This window comes from Anneissia japonica, unplaced genomic scaffold (genome assembly GCF_011630105.1).
Source record: "Anneissia japonica isolate Jap-2015-1 unplaced genomic scaffold, ASM1163010v1 scaffold4988_len2956909_cov206, whole genome shotgun sequence".
Classification (NCBI taxonomy): domain Eukaryota; kingdom Metazoa; phylum Echinodermata; class Crinoidea; order Comatulida; family Comatulidae; genus Anneissia; species Anneissia japonica.
In genome coordinates, this window is record NW_022696345.1 from 1,822,583 (window position 1) to 1,843,769 (window position 21,187).

The window sequence follows — 21,187 nt, forward strand, 5'->3', positions numbered from 1 at the left end:
TAAATCCTGTATCCGCCCCTGTAAATAGTAAATTTATGGTACTGTATTATGATTAATATAATAACTAACTTCAGTTTTCTTATACTGCTAAATTTATATACTAAAGATGCATCATCGTGATTGATACTGTACAAGCATTCTTTTATCACTAAGCTTTGCTTCACAACTGAATAAATAAGCTCATAAAACGTCAGACTTAAAATTATTTATAAATTTTTTCGACAAAAAACATTTGTTTCGTTGGTAAATTAATTGAATGTAGGCTCAACAAGGATGTAGACTGCAGAGATTTATCAGTTTAATTTGAATCTTATCCATATGTCATATTTATTAGTCAACGAGCAGCTTCCCCTGACATAATCATTTACGATACAGATCGCAAACATATCGCACTTTGGTTTGCTGGTTAATACTGATAACTTTTTATGATGCGGGTTTGTGAGCTATTACTACACTCAAATGGCGGCCTTCTGTTTCAATCAGTCATTATTTACCTGTTATTGCCGTCATGTAAGTCATATTTTTTTTAGTATTATATCTCATCGCAGACATCATGTCAGGATTTTTTGCTCAGCCTAGATCCGTGTTTCGGTTGAGATCAGTTGGGTATAAGTAGATCTTATTAGGCCTATATCTAATGTCGACGGTTTGTTTGTATTTCCAGGTATCTTTGCTGAAAATAGATTCGTGACAGTAGATCATGCTACAGCAAAATTTGGTGAAAATGCAACAATGAAGTGTGCATTCAAAATTGGGCCTGATGATAATTTAGTGATTATAAAGTGGTACAAAAGTAATGTCAATGGTGAAAAGGGTGAACAAATAATATATACTACTAATGGAAGCACAAGAACCAACGGTAGATACAGCTTAAGTGATAATGGAGACTTTAAGATATCTAATGTTGAAAAAAATGATACAGGTTACTATCTGTGTAGAGTAACTACACATAAAGTGGACCTTGAAGATTTATCAAATTTAACAGTCTACTGTAAGTACTATTACATTGTCATATTATTGTGATGTTTAAGTTTTGTTGACAAGCTCGATAAAGACACATAACCTAAAAAAAACAGAACACAGGCCTATGTATAAATACAACTTAAAGAGCTAAAAAGTAACTTAAAAATTGTGCTTAACAATTAGTTAAAAATTAATCATAGTAAGGTAATATACATTTAAAGATTTTACTTTATTAATGAACTTTAATTCAGTTACTTAAATCCGTTTAAGAACAATGATCAGACTTTAGATGTTATAAATACGGACATCTATTTTGAAAACACACACACACACATATATATTATGTATAATATATATAGGCCTACATATATATATATATACATATATATATATATACATTAAACCCCATTTATACAAAGATAAAACAGTACAATAAAGAATCAATCAATAAAAATGACAAATGCAAATTATTACTACATCAATACAATATCCTACAAAATGTCAGTACTGTAAGAGATAAAAAAAAATTCAGTACTGTAAGAGATAAAAATGTCAACAGTAAAACGTGGACAAGACGTTCCTAAAAAGCAGGGAAACAACGAATCTAGAACTTGAATAGAGGTGATTTATCCAGGTTGGTTCATCTCTGGCGTCATAAATGTATTAAGATTAAAACTAAGGCAACTTTTGAAATTTTGTTTTCCAAAGGCTTAAGGAATATTGGACAGATATTATGGATAGTTTTAAGGCGTTTATTGTTGTCATCAGAGATGAACCCCCTTGAGCTCACCTCCAGAGCAACGAAATCGACCTTGAACTCAGAACCGAGGATGTCCGAAACCAATGGTTTGCCTGTCTGAAACTGTTTTGCGCCCCCCCCCCCGTTTGAAACATTCTGGATCTACCCTTGATCACGCTCCAGAATAATTCCTCACAAATACTACAGTATTCAGCAAAGACACTCGAAACATTAACTACATTGACGTCCTTTAGAAAAATAATAATGATAATAATAATAATAATAATAATAATATAATAATAATAATAATTATTATTATTATTATTATTATTATTATTATTATTATTATTATTATTATTATCAGTTTTATTATCAGTTTTATTAGATTGAACAACTATATCCTTCACGATCTTATTCTGCTCAAGATAGTAAATACGATCACAGTCACTGAGAGTTTTACGCCACTTCTGCTTGCACTCCCAACGTTTCCTTCTAGCTGCTCCTGCTTTTTACATTATAATTATACTAAAACATGCTTGCACATTTATATATTTTTATAAGTGCTGATAATTCTTAATTTCAATAAATTTTAAATGTAATTTGTTTTATGTTCCAGGGGCTGCGGGCACCACTGCTGACGCAGTCCCGTAAACTGTCCAAAATAATAGTAGTCTCTTTGCGTTTCACATTATAATTACCGTGGTCATTAGATTAAACCAATATTATTTTATAACATTGCATAAAACCAAAACCATTGTCGCTGCACCAAACCACTACTACGTGCCAAGGAAAAACTGAAATGAAATAGTATCACTTTTGTAACTTGATTCTGAAACTTTAAAACCATGAGTCAGTTGAAGCATGTGGTGGTGTTGTTGTAGAAGTAGCCCTATATATTTGTTCTCACCCGTAAATAATAGCAAAGAGTATAAAACTGCAAGAGGTCCCAATGCCTGGGATTCTTTGGAACGCGATCCTATTTCAAAAAGTACTACCCAAAAGGGGCGTGGCCTTAGCAGACGCGTGACGTGTGTGCTGCGTGCATGTTCGAGTTTCGAACTCTTCGAATTCGAATAGGGCGCCCCCTATTTCGTAGTAGTACTTTTTTTTAACGTTCCATTGCCTGCATACAAAATCATGGCAGTGGGACCTCTTGTAGTTTTATACTCTTTGGAAATAAAATATGTTAAGTGGTGGGCTTATACCTAAAAATGGGCTTTCACTTACATAGTATGGTGATTTGAATATTTATTATAGATATTGAGACACCACATTTGGTACCAAAACAGAGAAGTGTTAATGAAAATGAAACTATGGCATTCACATGTCCTTTACCTGATGGTTTTCCAACACCTATAAATATCACATGGATCAAAGATTGCAGCATACTTGGCGTGTCTGATAGTGAGAAGTATCCCCAGTCAAATACAACATTAGAGATCAGCAGAGTGAATAAAATGGATGAAGGAGATTATCAATGTCGAATGGAGAATGCAGCTTACATTGGGGATGAAGGAAAGCTAAGCAATAAAGGGACAATGTTATTGCTTAATTGTAAGTACAAATTATTGTCGGTATGTTAAGCATTCAAATTTTAATTCATTTAATTCCACTGTTTTTTAGTTGTTGAAATCACCGAATGCAATTAATGATTTTCTAGCCTATGGGATTGTAAAGTCTAAAGGCTGTAAAATATCTTGTCGAGCATAGGCCGTATATTGTGTGTCTGCATGGTAAACTTTTTCATTTAGTGAAATCAATGTAAATCAATAAATAATAATTATATTTAATTATTTCTTTGTTATTTTTTTCTCCAATGATAAAAACGATACCAATTACTGTTGGCTATGGACGTAACAATACTGCAACAGCTTCTCAAACAAAAGTCACAACACACATTCGAACTTTGGAATTTTCGACTCACAATGCAACTTTACAGTCACGTTTCACATCCACTTATTCTACGATTCCTACCATTGCAACAAAGGATATAACGTCTACTGAAATGGCAACTGCGTCAGCACCAACTATTACACATTACAATGAAACCTCCCATCTGGCAAATACTGCGTCAAATTTCAGATCGACTACTGAACAAAATACAAAGATCACAACTCAGTCTAGATCACCTAGGTCTACTTCAGTACCAAATACTGTTGATTATGGACATAAACACACTATTACAATGACTCAAACAAATGCCACAACAGAAACACTGGCAGGTAATACGGGAAATCTTGATACTTCTACATTAACTAATCGAACACCAAACACAACAACAACAACACAGATTCCAATCACCTCACCCACCCCTGTTACACATTACAATAAAACCTCCCATCTGGCAAATACTGCGTCAAATTTCAGATCGACTACTGAACAAAATACAAAGATCACAACTCAGTTTAGATCACCTAGGTCTACTTCATTACCAAATACTGTTGATTATGGACATAAACACACTATTACAATGACTCAAACAAATGCCACAACAGAAACACTGGCAGGTAATACAGGAAATCTTGATACTTCTACATTAACTAATCGAACACCAAACACAACAACAACAACACAGATTCCAATCACCTCACCTACCCTCATTAAATCTGCTATACCAACGGGAGACGCCACAACGGTAAAGCCGGTATTTCATACAACAGAGCTACCATCAACGAACAATATCAAAACCTCAGCAATAACAAACGGTCTGATCACGACAGATTCTGGCATTAGAATACCAACTACGATTTTGAGCACTGCAGATTCCTATAAGACTGTCTCAACACCATTTAATGATGCTTCGGTTTCTATAAAGTTTACGTCATCGTCAATATATACCAAGAAAACACCAAACGGTCAGTCTTTTTTCCTAATTGAAATTAATTTAAATCAATGAAAAATATATTTACTTAATTATTTCTATGTTGTATGTTTTCTTCAATGATGATGAAAACATAATGATGTTTACATGTAGTACCTTTTCTATGGGTTTCCTGGAGAAATATATTTGTCTTCAAAAATGTCATCCATGTAAGATATGTGCATGTCCATACAAAAGAACAGAATGGCTAAATCCAACGATATTCAGCGAATTCTTTTATTTTATTACAATAATTTTATTCATGTTATATTTTAGATTCAGCATCTACCGGACTACCAGGCACAACCAAACTTGAAACGGATTACACTACTGATTCAGACGGTTTATCGACTTATTCGGCTATTACAACTCAGCCGAGATTCACCACCTCAAAGAACACCGTAATTTATGAACATAACACTACAACAGTTCTTGCTCAAAATAGTTCTGATATTGCCACTACTACAACACCTCACATTGCGACGACAAATTCAAGTTCTGAACTCCTCACTGCCAGTGCGCCACAGTCTGACGTCACTACAACAATTGTTACAACAGAGAATGGAGATACTGAGCATACTACCACACAGAATCAAGTCAGTACATCACTTAGGCCTACTACGACACCACTCACAGTTGGCTATGAACATAACACTACTACAACAGCGACACGAACAAATATCACAACACACATTCAAACTTCAGAATTGTTGACACACAATGCAACTTTACAGTCACGTTTCACATCCACTTATTCTACGATACTTAACATTGCAACAAAGGATATAACGTCTACTGAAACGGCAACTACATCAGCACCAACTACCACACATTACAATATAACCGCCGATCTGCCAACAACTAAGTCAATTATCCAATCTTCTACCGAAGAATATTCAAGGATCACAACTCGGTCTAAATTTTCTGCACATGAGACAACAGTAGGTTAGTGCTTATCCTTTAAAAAAATATATGTGCAATATAATGTATAATAAGAATGAAGTAAATACATTATGAGTTAATTCTTTCATGAATAATAATCAAATAAGTTGATATAAAATAATGTTTTATCAGGTAACACTCCACCAACAATCGTATGCCCCAGTGACATATCATCTACGGATACTTCACCAGATTGGGAAGTACCAATCGCGAGTGATGATGAATCACCACCACTTCCAGCGGTTAACTGCACAAACAATCCGGGTGATAAGTATCCAATTGGATCAATTACAAAAGTCACATGCACTGCCATATATTCTGTTGAACAAGAGGTTAGCTGCTCTTTTTATATAACTGTCGGTGAGTTTGAACATGTAAAATATAGTTACAGTTTTATTACGTTCTCCCTTTTTTATATACAGAGCAATAAGACAGTGTGATCGACCAATATTATTACCTTCGCAAAGAGGTTGTATTTTCATCGGATTTTGTTTGTGTGTCTGTGTGTGTATGTGTTTGACCTTTTGATAGCAGCCTCCTGCCTACAGTCTTAGGTGTCCACGCGTCAGATGATTTCTGACAATAAATGGAACGTTCCTTTTATTTTGGTGACAATCTGGATTGGGGACCATTTAAAAACACGCAGCACTAGATATCTCAGCTCAAACACTGATTTACTGATCTGTGTATGAAACTTTATGAGTCTGAATGAAACCTTAAGAATGGAGACTCTCGTATTTTGCGCAATATAAATGAATAACCTTTTATTCCTAGTCCAAGGCAGAATGAATTCAATATTGGTGACAATCTGTTGTAATTTGTGGATATGAGGAACATTTAAAAAGAAATATCCCAGACAGACATCTCAAAAACTGATAAAGTGATCTGATTGAAACTTTCTAGAAGATAGCATTTTCATTATCTTTTTTAAAGCAAAAGATACATGCAAAAGTGTATATATTCTCAGAGTGTGTTCTAGTTATTATTATTAGTGGGAGTATCATTATTATTATTATTATTAATTAGTTGAGGTTTAATTAATACATCGTTAGAATTATATTCCATTGTTTTATATTGTCCTAGAAACTGTCTTATCAGAGGAAATTGCGAACCTTACTAAGGTACGTAGGAAAAGCATTAAAAATATTCAACTAATTTTTATTAATGAACAATGAAATATATTATCTTTAAAATAGCCATCATCACCTTCATCTTATTTCACAATCTGTTACCTTGTTTTGTGGACATTATCACCTCTATTTTTGTGGCATTTGCCCCAAATTTTCCCTCTAGACCTCTTACCAGATTATCCTACCCATTGCTATTGTTTTGCCATTAAGTGATAAATAAATTCCAATCTCCGTCTATGTACTAAAGATGTTATAATAAATACTGAATACAAAATAATGTGTATTATCTACTTGTTAGAGCCACTAGATTTATATTTATTGCAAATTGGTAATTATACTAAATCTGTCAAGAATACTAGACCATAATCATATATTCTTGTCAATTTTTAGAACGTTAATGATGAAAATGTTGAAGAGGTAGCAATAGAACTCGAAGAAATTGCAGAGAAGGCAGAACTGAAACCAGCTGATGTACAAGAAGTCTCAAATGCAATGGACACTATTGTCAACATTGAATCACCAAACGAAAATGCAAGTAAAAGTGATAAAACATACTTTATAAACGATCGATATTTTTTTAATGAAAAATCATTTGGATAGACTACACAAAACCAGCTTTATATATATATATATATATATATACTGTCTCTTATACACATCTATTTTTTCAATATATGATATTGATTAATTTAGGCCTAATTGATTAAAAGTTGAAGTTAAGTCATTTAAAAGTGAAGCACTGTATTCCATGAATCACAGCTTTGGAATAATATTTACCATTGGAATAATATTAGCTTGGCTGCATTTGTCATCATTTAATCAAACTTTTCGTTGTACTGTAGGTCACAAATGCAATCGTCGGTACAGTGGATGCTGTAATTGCCTCTGATTTGTCAGATATACCACCTGAAACAACAGCTTTAATCCTTGAGTCATTCGAGCAGCAAATTAGCACCGCCGCTACTGATGGTCAGAATTACACCCAGGATGAAGATACAGTGTCTGTGCGGACTTTAAGTTTTGATTCAAATCTTCATTCTGATGTTGTATTCGTAGTAAATGAAGGCAAGAAGCCTGACGTATGTTTTGATGAAGTATGTTTAGTAAACGCCAAGAATCAGTCTTTCACACTTCCGAAGGATCTGCTAACATCATATGGTTTGTTGATATACTTATAAATCCATTTTGCACTACTACTACTACTACTACTGCTTCTGCTACTGCTGCTAATGCTGCTACGCTGGTCTTTCGACAACATTTTAAAATTTCATATGCCTATGTGGACATTTTCTAAATGTATAAGTATAGTTTTGTAATCTCTTTATAAACACAGAGGGCCGGACGAACATCAGTTTTACTTCGTTTTACAACCCAAACCTGTTCCAGTCGGGTACAGCTGAACGGAATCTCTCTAGTGTGATTATGTCAGCTACCATTTATAACAAAAGTCTTCCGCAGGTGTTCCAAAACCCAGTTGAACTGGTGTTCAATGTACCAGAAGTAAGTTTTATGTTTTACTCTTACTAGACATCAAAATACAGGTTAGTTGTTATGCATAATAATTCTGTACAGTACAGTCAACTCTCCCAATACCGACCACCCAGAAAACCGGATGTCATGCAAAACCGGACGCAAAATCATTCCTATTCTTACTGTATTAAAATCCTTTCTGAAAACCGGATCTCCCAATTCCAAATTCCGGCCGAATTCTTAAGTCTGGAACAATAAAATCACCTTCTGTAAACCGGATGACCAGTTTAAAACAATGATTTATTGACGAAATGCCTCAAATATATCATCGAAGACACGTTGTTGTTTTTGTCTACCGTAATTTAAAGCGATCCAATACGAGGGTTGCCAGCGAGCTAGTCAGCGAGGCATGCAGTTCATGCGAGCCATGATGGTAATTCATGCGGGAAGTGTACCAACAGTGCGGGTCATGCGAGGCACACAAAGGTCCACCCTAATAAACACTTGTACAATTTATAAAACAATTACAATAATGAATTAACTACATTTAACATAGTAATATTTTGATGTTAAAAAGACAATTTCGAGCTATCCAGACATGAATTCAAATAGGCCTGTCTATAATGAATGACTGGCTATGTAATATTCATTTTTCTTACACTGCCCATGCGCCCCATGCATGAAGGGAGGACCTTAATTATTTTCCACAAAATAAACATAACTAGCAAAGACAATTAAAAAACATGAAACCAAACACAATTGAAAGAGTAAACATCATAAATTAAAATGCATAAAGACTATAATAATAATAATAACAATTTATGGGCTAACATCTTGTGATCCATGACGTTTTAAAAAAAATATTATAATTACACAGTATTTTTTCAAATAAACGCCCTGCCTTGAATGGTTCGAAGTGGTGGTGGCTCTACCAAAAAAAGTAGTACAGTATTATTATGCATTATAATTATACTAGTCTTATTGGTATTGCTTGGTGTGCTTCTTTCCGCAGTCCTACTCAAACAGCAATGTTTCTTGTGTTTTCTGGAATGCAACCTTAGATGGAAATGGTAATTGGTCAATTGAAGGCTGTGAACTTATCGATGCAGGCGATGAGGGCAGTGTAACGTGTCATTGTACACATCTAACAAACTTTGCTGTCTTGTTTGTGAGTTCTCCTTTATTTATTATTTATAATGTATTAACTTATATATATTAGCTATATATGATTTATACATGTATACAAATAGATAAGTGTTTATATACTATATGCTACCGTACATACTATCTAGATAAAAAATTAGGCAAACGACATGCGTATGATAAAGTCTATATTGTAATAAAATTATACACATAACTATATATTATGTATACATTTCATTATATATATATATACTTAAATACTATTTATATATTATACATATGATATGTATCGATTTTTATTTTGCAGTTTCCTAATGAAATTCCGCCTGGAGTTGACATATTTCTAGATTTGGTGACCTATATCGGCTGTGGAGTGTCAATTGCATGCTTGATATTGACTGTAGTCACTATTCTTTCAATACCGTAAGTCGAAGTTTCTGACAGCTTGGTACTTTTTGTTTGAGTCATCTATTTGATTTTTCTAGGTCGGTTGTGCCGGGTTTATCCACCTAGTCTGAACTAGGCCTAACACGTACGCGGAAGCAGATGCAGCGATCCATACAAAAGCAAAACAATAGGGAACACGGCAAAGCATTATTCCAGTCCACAACATTAAGAAAAGACTTAAATAATATAAAATAGATAATCATATTTTATAAATCAACTGAGAGTGTTATTCTACAATATTATTTAATTATTTATTAATCAAATTATTTTTCAACAGTTCTCTACGAAAACGTCAGCCTCAGAAAATCATGGTGAGCCTGTGTGTGTCTCTGATTTGTTTGTATACCACGTTCATTTTCGGCGTTGATACAGCCAATCCCGGAACAGCAGGATGTAAAACGGTTGCTGTGTTGTTACACTACTTATTGCTGACATCTGTTGCTTGGACAGCCGTGGAAGCAACCAATATGTACCTTTACATTATACAGGTGTTCGACGCTAGGAAATCGCATTTTATGTTGATATCATCGACTTTAGCTTGGGGTAAGATATAGTTGTCCACTCCAATTTTCGACTTGTTAACTTTAGGGTATAAAGTAGTGGACTAAACCCGTACATGTTAGTCATTTGGTTAAAACTGTTGTTGTAAAAATAACCTTTGGCCTAATCCATCAGGTCAGGTTCCAACTTCATCTTCAATGCTTCTGTCTACCCTGGGGGCTGCTTGCTTCTGTGCTGATTACATCAGCAACACTTCAGCATGTTTTCCCAATGACCTGTACAGAAACGCTTCGTATCTACAAAGAAAAGCGATATATAAATAACCGAATAAAACAAAATATGACTTTGCAATAGTTTATCCCTTACAAAACAACATATTCAAGAACGCATACGGTACTAATACGTACAACACATAACATGGTCTATGTTAATTTACTTCTTGCAGGATTGCCATGTGTACCACCAATTGTTCTATTGTCAATCGACATATCATATTATAATAACAAGAAATAGTAAGTACTTTATTTTAATAAGGATGACTCTATAACAGCAATGCTGACTCAAAGGCCACTAAAAACAACATTAGGCCTATCGATTGGAATAATATAAAAGTTAATTATAGCATGAAGAAAAAAGTTCAAAACAATTTCAATTTACAATTTCACTGGACATATTCTCTTCTTTCAAAATAACGTAGAAGGCGTTCGTGATTATAGAACACATGTTTCGAACTCTATTCGAATTCCGAATTCTATAGGGCGCCCCTATATCACAATAGTAATTTTTTTATCGTTTCATTGCGTGCATTCAAATTCTGGGCAGTCGGCCGGACATCTTGTAATTCTATACTCTGGTACTTTGCAATAATTTTAGATATTTGTCTTTTCTTCTTGTCTGAAATGTTTTGTCTCGTGTTTCTTTTCTCTTCTGTCTTCTTTCCTTTGTAGGCCTACTCTGTTTTGGCTCTGTCCCCTCTCTTCTCATTTACTTTAAGAATGTTATCCTAGGGGTTTTTTTTAAATGTTTTCCTTTTGTCAATTACGGAAACAGGGGCGGATCCAGAGATGTCCAAAAGGTGGGTGAGGGAGGCGAAAGTTGGGCCGATCGAGACAACACTGTCCTAGGGGTTCCGGGGGCATTCCCCCATGAAATTTTGTGTTCTAGACGCCCGAAAATAATGATGAAAAGAGAGTCCTACAATCATAACTAAAGGGTTTGGATGGGGTTCACGGTGTGTTTTTGGAGGTTTGCGGTGTATTTTCAGGTATTTTTCACACAAAAAATAGGTTCTTTTATTTAATTTTCTTATTGATATATAAAGTGAGTCAATCACAGTTACATAGTTTGGTTTTCTACAGTGTATTTTTGGGAGGTTTGTGTCGTTAAGCAATACCCTTTAACCCTACCATAATACTTTACCCTCATATTATTTACATGCCATTTTAATTCTTATAATAATTTCCATATTTACATAAATATAGAAAATTTTAGCATATCTCAGTTTTCATTATTTAGTATGGTTATGAAAAAAATAATTGATTTTTTTAGCGGCAGTTTACTAGAATGTATTATTATGATGAAAATAAACATAAAAAACGTTCACATAATTAAGACCTGACTTCTTCTTAAAATAAGTTACTGTATTTATCATAGGCATGCGGCCCAAACAATACATTATAATACCTAAACTATAAAACAAATATTTAACAGAATACAGTGGCAACTAGCACTTTACAGTATAATTGTGATGATTACAGTTTATTTATTACTTATTATTTTAATCTATGGAATATTTTATTCATTTATTTTTAATTATTCCTGCAAAAAGTATTATAAATGGCAACTTATTTGACATTACCGGTATATTCTTTAAAAGTTATTTTAGTTTTAAAATATGCTGAATTTTATCATTGGGGCCATTTTTACCTACCTGTCATTTGGGGCCATTTTTACCGGGCCATCCTCACGGGAGTCATTTTTACCGGGCTATAAAAGTTATTTGGACCTGTTCAACCATGAAGCCTTCGTGGTCTAATGGTTATGACGGTAGCCGTCGGAGGCATTTTATTACACAATGACTTTTATTGGACTTTATTCGTTGAAAAGCTACAGGGTAGCCTACGATGTTCCATCATGTCCTTATTTAAACACTGTATATGTACCTTTGATGATTTATATTATATATTATATAATATATTATATATATATTGTTTAGCTAAGAGCAACTTTCTATGTTCATCTTAAAAAAGTTCAATACGGTTATAAAACACCGAGGGTATTGAAGCTCATTAGCAAAACAGATTGGCAATAAACAGTAAGGGATTAGAGATAAATTTTCCTTGTATTTTGAGTTTTGAAAATACTTCAGTTCATTATAATTAAGCATCAACATTGACTTCTAATTCTCGAAATCAATACCCGCGCATCCATGCAGTTCAAGTAATGTATTTTTTTTTTTATCCCATAGATGTCCTCATCTTTTATTTCCCATTAATAGCCATACTGTTTCTGATATGATATGCTGTACATGTTTTAAGATTTGAATAGTCGCGATTTCTTTGCTGTTATTTATTAGACGAATAATATAATAAAATATAAAATTTGTATTTTTCAGTTGTTACCTCAGTGCTACCGAAGTGGAGGTGTTCATTTACGCTATCATTATCCCAATTGGAGTTGTCATCCTCTGCAACTTTGTCATATTCGTACTCATCATCAAAAAGGTATTCTTCTCAAGCTCAATGATGAATGGACCACTTGATAAAAAAGAGAAGAAGAAACGTTTGGTAAACGCCATCGCCATTTCTCTGCTGCTTGGCCTCACTTGGATCTTCGGATTTTTGTCTTTCGAAAACGCCGCTGACATTGTGTTTCTCATTCTGTTCTGTGTTTTTAACTCGTTTCAAGGCGTCGCCATCTTCTACCTTTTCTGTTTAAGACAAAAAGAATGCAAACAAGCTTGGAAGAATTTGCTAGGCATCAGCAAAGCGAAATCCTCGTACGAGTTTAGTCTTACACGTAGTACATTACACAGCAAAACTGCAAACGATTCGTTAAGATCAACTCCAAAAGAGCAGAAAAAAAAGAAATTCACATCAACTAATGCATTCAAAAGCCCTGCATTTGAAAACACGGTTGATGAAGAGGATCGAAATGAATCAGACGAATAGGCGAAGTATGTCGCTTGGTAGAACATGGGTTTAATTATGATTAATATAGACCTACACATTTTATATGTGAACGGTGAGTACCTAATGTGTCTGTTATATACTGGGATCCTTGTTTTATGTTCAGTCCATGATAAAATTGATTTGAAGCAGACGATTTATAATTTTGGTTTATTATGGTGTAATAGTAGTACTTAGTAAAGCAGCAACCTCATTTGTGTACGCTGCATTTTCGTAATGAATAGAGGTGCACTGTATCTTTTAAGATTGACAGGTGCATATTTTTCTCAGTCATCCAGAATGTTCTTGCCTTTATGCATGTAATTACGTCTTACAACAACGTAATTACAACAAAGTATAATACATACTCCAAGTATTGAAATACACGCCATCGTGTTGGGATTCAATACTTCGACATTAATTATGTCATCAGGAATGAAAATTTATCCATATTAGCAAGCTTATATGCACTAGTACCAAAAAGTGTTTAACCAATCAAAACATTACCTCTAGTAGGTGACATAGCAGTGATTTAAACAAAAGATCAAAGCATTCTTACTCTACTGATCAAAGATACCTACAAAAACAAAGAAAGCTCATTTGAAGCTCTGAGCCCATTGTTAAGCAAAGGGTGTGGTCTACTGTACGAATGCTTCTTTAAACAATAGGATAGACCAGACAATAGGATAGACAAGCAATGCGTAAAGAGAAAACAGCCTGAATAACTGACATATGATCGTTCTATTTCCAAGTAGACACAGTAAAATGAATCTTGAATATTGTTGTGATCATTCTATTTTGTAAATTAAGTGTTTACAATTATTTATTATAATTTATGTTCTGTTATTTTAATTGAAGTAGTATTGCTCAGTGGTTTTCGTGTTTGGGATCTTGTTTGTATAATAAATGTCATTATACAGAAATGTGTATGTCTGACATTGTTTTTCTGTATAGCACTTTGAAAATTATAGTTCTTCGTGAGTGTGAGGACAACCATGGATGAATAAAATAGGGGTTTCAATTCCTCCATGATTGGATTAAAGAAAAGAATTTACTCTCCGTTGGAACATGTAGGATGGATATGGCCAAAGGAACAAATACCACCCTGCACTAAAATGTTATTAGCTACTAACAAAGTGCATAACTTACAACGCATTAACTGATAGGCAACAAGTTTTTCCTTTAATAAAACTTCATTTTTCAAGAGAGGATTTAGAGGGTGGGGTAGTGCGAGACGGCCTCTGCCCCACACCAACCCCTCCCCCTTTAGTAAAAACAAAAAAAGAAAAACTCAGAGGTTACTTCTGGACGCCTAGAAAACAAAAATTTTCCGGGCTAGTGTTGTCCTTCGATCAGCCCAACCCCTACCGTTTTAGCCCCCTTTCGAACATCTCTGGATCCGCCCTGCTATTAATGAATATTTTACTTGATACACAGACCAATATGATTTGAACATTGATTGTCGTCACATCCGATCGGATTGTGTACAGTAACGCACTGCATTTCCAATCAGACTTGCATCTGAATAATTGTCATATGGTCACATCAACTATTATACACACACACTGCATGATAGGGACCTTCAAGATAGTTGGTATGTTGATAATCAAGGTAGGTACTTTTTTTTTTATCGTTAATTGTCTTATTTAGTTAAATATAGTGTCATTTGTTTTTATAAACACATTGTACAAAATTTAGGTTATTGCATTAGACGCTACGATTTGAGTTGTGGCGGTGCACCAGCAAAGCTCTAGTAAATTTGACGGTCGTGGGTTCGCTTCGGTTACAATCGAAATCACGATTTGTGTAAGGTTTGAATTTTTATGTGGTTAAAATAATAGTTAATTAAACAAAAGTATAATAAGAAGTTTAATTCTGCAGCAGCCCCACATCCTCCAGTGGACAACTGTAGCCGTTGGAAGCATTTTACAAGTGGTCCAGTCATTATAGTAATAAGACCGGAGGCTGGTGATTTTTTGTTTTGTTTTTTGTTTTGTTTTGTTTTGCTTTTGGTTGGGGGGGGGGGGGGTGGACGCTTAAAAAAGTGTGATACAGGATTTTAAATCTAGTGGGGTCTCAGATCATATCCACCCCAGCCCCACCGTGGGTGGTGAACAACTTGTTGGCACCTCTAAATGTTCGGAAATAGATGCTGGCAACCTGATAAAGCCACTATCCCTCAGCCACAAGATTTAAAGTTGGCACGGGGATAGAGTCTGTACCCACCTCAGCCCCTAACATGGTTGGGGCTGAGTTGTGAAAATTATAAAGTAGTAGCATGACTCAAAATAATGACGAAATCACAATGCGTACGCCTATTTTAAATAATGTGAAAAAGACAACTGTATGGATTGCGAAAAATATAAATTGTTCAACATTGTAGTTCTTATCAGTGCCATACATAGATGAATCGAGCTGCTTTATTTCTTTATGAATAAACACAAATACATTATGATACAATTAATAACAGTGACTATTGTGTAGACAAAACGTGCAAGGTATTGAGAATAATAAGAATCTGAACTTAAATAAAATAGGCGTATGTGTTATGAATATGGTGCAGTATGCTATGCATTATATTTTAAAATAAATACCGTAGAGGTTCGAATAACATACCGCTGGTACAATTTTAATTTCACATACTTGCAAATTTCGACCTGAAGCATTAATAAATTACTTATCAATGAATTAGTTTTTTGTTTTTGTTTTTGTTTTTTTGTTTGCCTTATACCGTTTGCTCTTTGATTTTAGTCAATTTTTGGTTACTTTATGGCAGAAAGACCATGTAATTTAAACCTTTTACAACACGTTCAAATTTAAATACAAGGCCAAATTTAATTAAAATGGCATTATTTATACGTAGGCCCTATAGTTCTTTCATAAATTATATTGTTTTTCTGTAATACTCATATTTAAATTCGGAATAAAATCGTACTTAAGGTAAAATAATGATATTATATGTTTAATCAACTCTAATTATTATGATATATGTCCTTTTATTAATTAAAGTATGTATAAACATATTAAAATTTAAAATAAAAACCATACTTTCCGTAAAATAATTATATTTTCTATGTATTTTCAAATTCAATTATAATGTATTTAAAATTTGTTTAAATTCATTCAAACATTGAAAAAAATTCCAAAAATATTTCTTGTTATTTGTAATTGTTTGCTTTATATTTAATTCATGGACCATTTGTTAGAACATATTTTTTTTATGAAAATGTTATCCATATAAAATATGTTTGTAAATAAATAAATAAATAAGTTACCTCAATGAACACATCTACCATTTGATAACGACAAAGGTCTGCCTAACAGAGCTCTAAGATTCAAGTGAGATTCAACATTTTTGTTAAAGGGTGAAGGGGAAAAAGTGAGAATATGGTTAGTTTTACAGGGGTCCAGAGGTCCTACCGCGGAACCTTTGTTTACGTTACCTGGTTGCCAAGAAAAAATATGAAATAATTATAATGATGATGTACTTGTTGTTTAAAAATGAATATTATATCCATGGTTACATTATAATTTTGAACATTAGCATTAAAAAAACTAATATTATATTCCCATACAGTATAAACAACCATGCACTCGATAATGTCGAATTTCACAAAGATCTGGTTGTTGTTCTTGATAATAAAATTTTAATCGCCATATCAAATACATTAGAAGTAAAGGTAATAGAATGTTGGGCCTCGTTAAACGGAATTGCTGGAAATTAAGGAATCCTAAAACATTGATTTGTCTTTATACGTCTTTGGTTAGGCCTCAATTAGAAAATGGTACTATTATGTTTAATGGATTATGTAAAAGTCAAGCTCAAAAATTATAAAATGTGCAACAGAGATTGTTGAGATTTGTTTGTAAATCGTGTAATGTCAATCGTAATAATTATAATGATGATGTACTTGGTTGCTTAAAAATGAATATTATATCCATGGTTACATTATAATTTTACCATTATTTTACATATGAGCAACGGGTAACTTTGGAAGGAGCTTTTTTTACCTGGCTCCCCGTTAAATCTGGAGTTCCATAAGGAACAATCTTAGGCCCTCTACTTTTTAACCTATTAATAAACGATCTCCCGTTAAATCTAAGCTCACAATCCTTAATGTATGCCGATGACTTGAAGCTCATTCGACAAATCAACACTCTTGAAGATTCCCATCAGTTACAGAAAGATCTTGATGCTTTCTGTAAGTGGTGTGAAACATGGGGTATGGTTATTAGTGAAAAAAAAATGTAAAATTTTAAACATTAGCATTAAAAAAACTAATATTATATTCCCATACAGTATAAACAACCATGCACTCGATAATGTCGAATTTCACAAAGATCTGGTTGTTGTTCTTGATAATAAATTGAATTTTAATCGCCATATCAAATACATTAGTAGTAAAGGTAATAGAATGTTGGGCCTCGTTAAACGGAATTGCTGGAAATTAAGGAACCCTAAAACATTGATTTGTCTTTATACGTCTTTGGTTAGGCCTCAATTAGAAAATGGTACTATTATGTTTAATGGATTATGTAAAAGTCAAGCTCAAAAATTAGAAATTGTGCAACAGAGATTTTTGAAATTTGTTTGTAAATCGTGTAATGTCAATCGTAATACTATTAACTTACCCAGCTTAAGTCAACGTAGGAGTTACTTGGACTGTATATTTCTTTTTAAATGCATGAAGGGATTAGTTGGTCCTCACCTTCTTTCTTTATTTGGTTTTTCTGTTAAAAGTAAAGTTCTCGTCAAGCCTCGGTCAACTTATTCCATATTCCATTTTCCCGAACCAATATTTTTAAAAACGGATTTATTTGTAGATTATCTAGAATTTTTAACTCACTTATTCTGTTAGATCCGACAATTGGTATGTTTTTTAATAGTTTGAATATTTTTAAGTGTAAAATAAGAAATGTCTTGTATAAGTGTTCATGATGTTTTCCGTACGGTGTTTATTGTGTTTTATGTATTCCATTCTGTAAGTGGCGGGCTCCCCGCTGTCGAATGTGAATTAAAATAAAATAAAATAAAAATATTGCATGTTAATTAGAATCAACACTTTCATGCATGTAAAAGTGTACAAATTTGTGTACCCCTCCCCCCCCCCACAGAGTACTTTTTGTACACTTGTGAAAATGTTGATAATGTTAAACGACCCCTTATAAACCCCTTAAAATACGGGGTCTATTCGATGTGATGATGACGATGATGATGATAGGACGGTGATAACGATGATGGTGATGATGGCAGTGGTTGGTTGGATACAGTGCATAATAAATACGTGGTCTCTATATGTGGCACCTATGCTATGACGGCGATAATTTTATTTTATTTTTTTTATTTCAACAATATTTTGTGAGGGTGGTCCATCCAGCCTGAGCTGATCAACTGGGACCCTCAGTACATACAATAAGAATAGAAGTATAAAAATTAATCAGAAAAAGCATATATAGGCCTACAGTATATACATATATAAAATAATGATTTAAGGAAAACATTAAAGCAAGAAAAAACAAAAAGGGAAAAAAATAAAATTGACACATAAGACAGAAAAATAATTGAAATAACAAATTAATCAAAAGAATTACCGAGAAGATAATTAAGTAAACTAACATAAATAGAAAAATTTAAAATAATCTGATTTATAGAAGATAAATAATTTACTATATAAAACAGAACAAAATTGAGATTACAATATTCTATATTTGAAAAACGTGTCAAATAAGAGCATTATTATTATTATTATTTTATTATTATTATTATTATTATTATTATTATTATTATTATTATTATTATTATTACATTATTAAGAAGACACAACAATAATTGTTACTTAACCAATATCCTGAGGCGCGTGGAACGGAGAGAGTAGAGAAAACAGTAGAACTTATACATACTGTTTGTGGTGCTGAACTAATAATAATAATTCAAATAATAAAACATTAAATAGTTAAACCGTTATTAAATTTTTAATTATTGGTCATGTTGTAACTTCAGCCGTTGTCTTTCAAACCATTTAAATTATCGTAGCAAAAAGTATAAAAACTAACTTGTGTTTTTAATGAAAGTTAATCACTTGTAAATTATAAATGCTTGAAAATGTGTAGTTCAATGGTTTGATTGAATGTGTGTGGAATGGGAATTGAATATATGGCGTAGACCATTATTATTATTATTATTATTATTACTGTATTATTATTATTATTATTATTATTATTATTATTATTATTATTATTATTATTATTTTAGTTGATATTTTTTTCTTTATTGTGAAGGATTTATTTAAAACGTTAAGACTCACCCAACGTTTCGTGTGTTGACAACGCACTTAAAAATATAAATAAAATGAAGTTTAATAAGGAAAAATCAACAAAAATATTATTTGTAAGGAGATCAATTTATTCAACTTGTGCTTTAAAAATTATCAATCCTATGTGTATGCTAGGTATATACCATTTACAACATTGTCTCGACTGAGGATCTGATTAGGGTTTTTTATTTTAAAAAGCCATGGCTATAGTTATAACTCAGGACTTTGTGTGTTATGTTGTATATTGAACCTTATTATTTCCGTTTAAGTGTAATTTTAAGTTACATAATGCATCAATTGAATGTTTGTTGTGTTGTTGTTATGTGTGTGAAGAAAGCCGAGATTGAGACTTGTGATTTTAATCCAGTAACATCGTGATGTGAAGAAAATCATCTTCATAACCAACTTTTGACACACAATGTCGCATAGCTTTGTTGTTTATTACATTTGGAATATTAATTATCATCATATCGCTATTACTCTTTCCCTAGAATAAGCATGCCTACCTACACAAGACGTTTCCATTTGTACTTTGTTTACTGTCAATCTCCATAGCCTTGTCGTCAAGTAAGTCCTGTTAATTACCCAGCTGTAATTATCATGTTTCATTCTCTCACGCAAAACTATTCTTTTAAATATTAGACGCTAAATAAGTATTAATAACAGATCAATTATTATTATTAGAGTGGAGTTGAATAGCTTGGTGGTTAAGATGCTTGCCTTCCAATCCCACGGTCCTGGGTTCAATTCCTGTCAGTTGCAGGATTTTTTCCCATGACAAAACTACTGCACTCCCTAAATCTCATATTGAGATTTAGTTTGTGAAAAGCATCGTGTGTGTGTTTGACTTGCGTAATGGATTGTCACCTACAAGTAGGATAGTGATATATTCGTTCTTGACAATCCTTGGCATATATATTGCGTGCCTAAATAAATAAAAAAAATTCAATCAATTATCTCATTAGTTTTGCTATCGTAAGCAACGATTCGTAAATTAATTGTATCAAAGTGCTTTTACGGTTATTGTAAGACCCTTTGTACATTCCTTATGATATAATTACTGTATATTATACAATGAAAGTGCCATATGATGTTTTTGCTTATTAACTACTTGTGTTCAAAATTACGCATGTTTTTCACATTTAATAAAGTATCTCAAATGAGTTTAAGTTGAATGAGCATATCATGGTCTTAAAAAGAGACACTTTAGGTCTACAAACATGGTAATGGTATTTGTATCCATTTATGTTTTCAGCTACATGTGCAGATGGGTGGTATTCCTTTGAGAAAAATTGTTATAAATTTAGTAACCAGAGTCTTTCCTTGATTGATTCACATAACTGGTGTACCTCTAAGAGTTCGACTTTAGTGTCGATATCATCGAATGAGGAAAACGAATTTATCGGAAATATAGACAGTGGCGACGACAAGTGGATTGGACTGACAAAAATTAACGGAACATGGCAGTGGATAAATGAAGCTGAACAATCCAGCTATCGTAGTAAGTGTTC

At 33.1% G+C, this 21,187-nt stretch overlaps 2 protein-coding genes across 2 annotated transcripts in view; both read left to right on the forward strand.

Moving 5' to 3' along the window:
- Positions 1–266: 266 nt before the first annotated feature.
- On the forward strand, positions 267–13,824 carry LOC117101897 (adhesion G-protein coupled receptor G6-like). The gene is made up of 14 exons (XM_033242014.1): positions 267–991; positions 2,960–3,256; positions 3,574–4,557; positions 4,839–5,507; positions 5,637–5,864; positions 6,588–6,625; positions 7,025–7,165; positions 7,477–7,792; positions 7,968–8,134; positions 9,117–9,272; positions 9,555–9,670; positions 9,972–10,237; positions 10,641–10,707; positions 12,810–13,824. Exons 1-14 carry the CDS (start codon positions 733–735, stop codon positions 13,363–13,365), a joined length of 4,260 nt encoding a protein of 1,419 aa, XP_033097905.1. The 5' UTR covers positions 267–732; the 3' UTR covers positions 13,366–13,824.
- Positions 13,825–14,898: 1,074 nt separating this feature from the next.
- The window catches only part of LOC117101898 (adhesion G-protein coupled receptor G2-like), a 26,911-nt gene continuing 20,622 nt past the window's right edge, over positions 14,899–21,187 (forward strand). The window contains exons 1-3 of the mRNA XM_033242015.1: positions 14,899–14,973; positions 20,168–20,243; positions 20,932–21,177. Coding sequence (XP_033097906.1) covers positions 14,899–14,973; positions 20,168–20,243; positions 20,932–21,177 — 397 coding nt within the window. The remainder of the gene's footprint in view (positions 14,974–20,167; positions 20,244–20,931; positions 21,178–21,187) is intronic.

What these genes read in the sequence shown, in the direction of transcription:
- LOC117101897 (XM_033242014.1), top strand. Translation starts at nt 733, where the DNA reads ATGAAGTGTGCATTCAAAATTGGGCCTGATGATAATTTAGTGATTATA. An exon ending in TGCACATGAGACAACAGTAG is followed by an intron (nt 5,508 to 5,636) that starts GTTAGTGCTTAT and finishes ATGTTTTATCAG; the next exon opens with GTAACACTCCACCAACAATC. An exon ending in CAAACTTTGCTGTCTTGTTT is followed by an intron (nt 9,273 to 9,554) that starts GTGAGTTCTCCT and finishes TTTATTTTGCAG; the next exon opens with TTTCCTAATGAAATTCCGCC.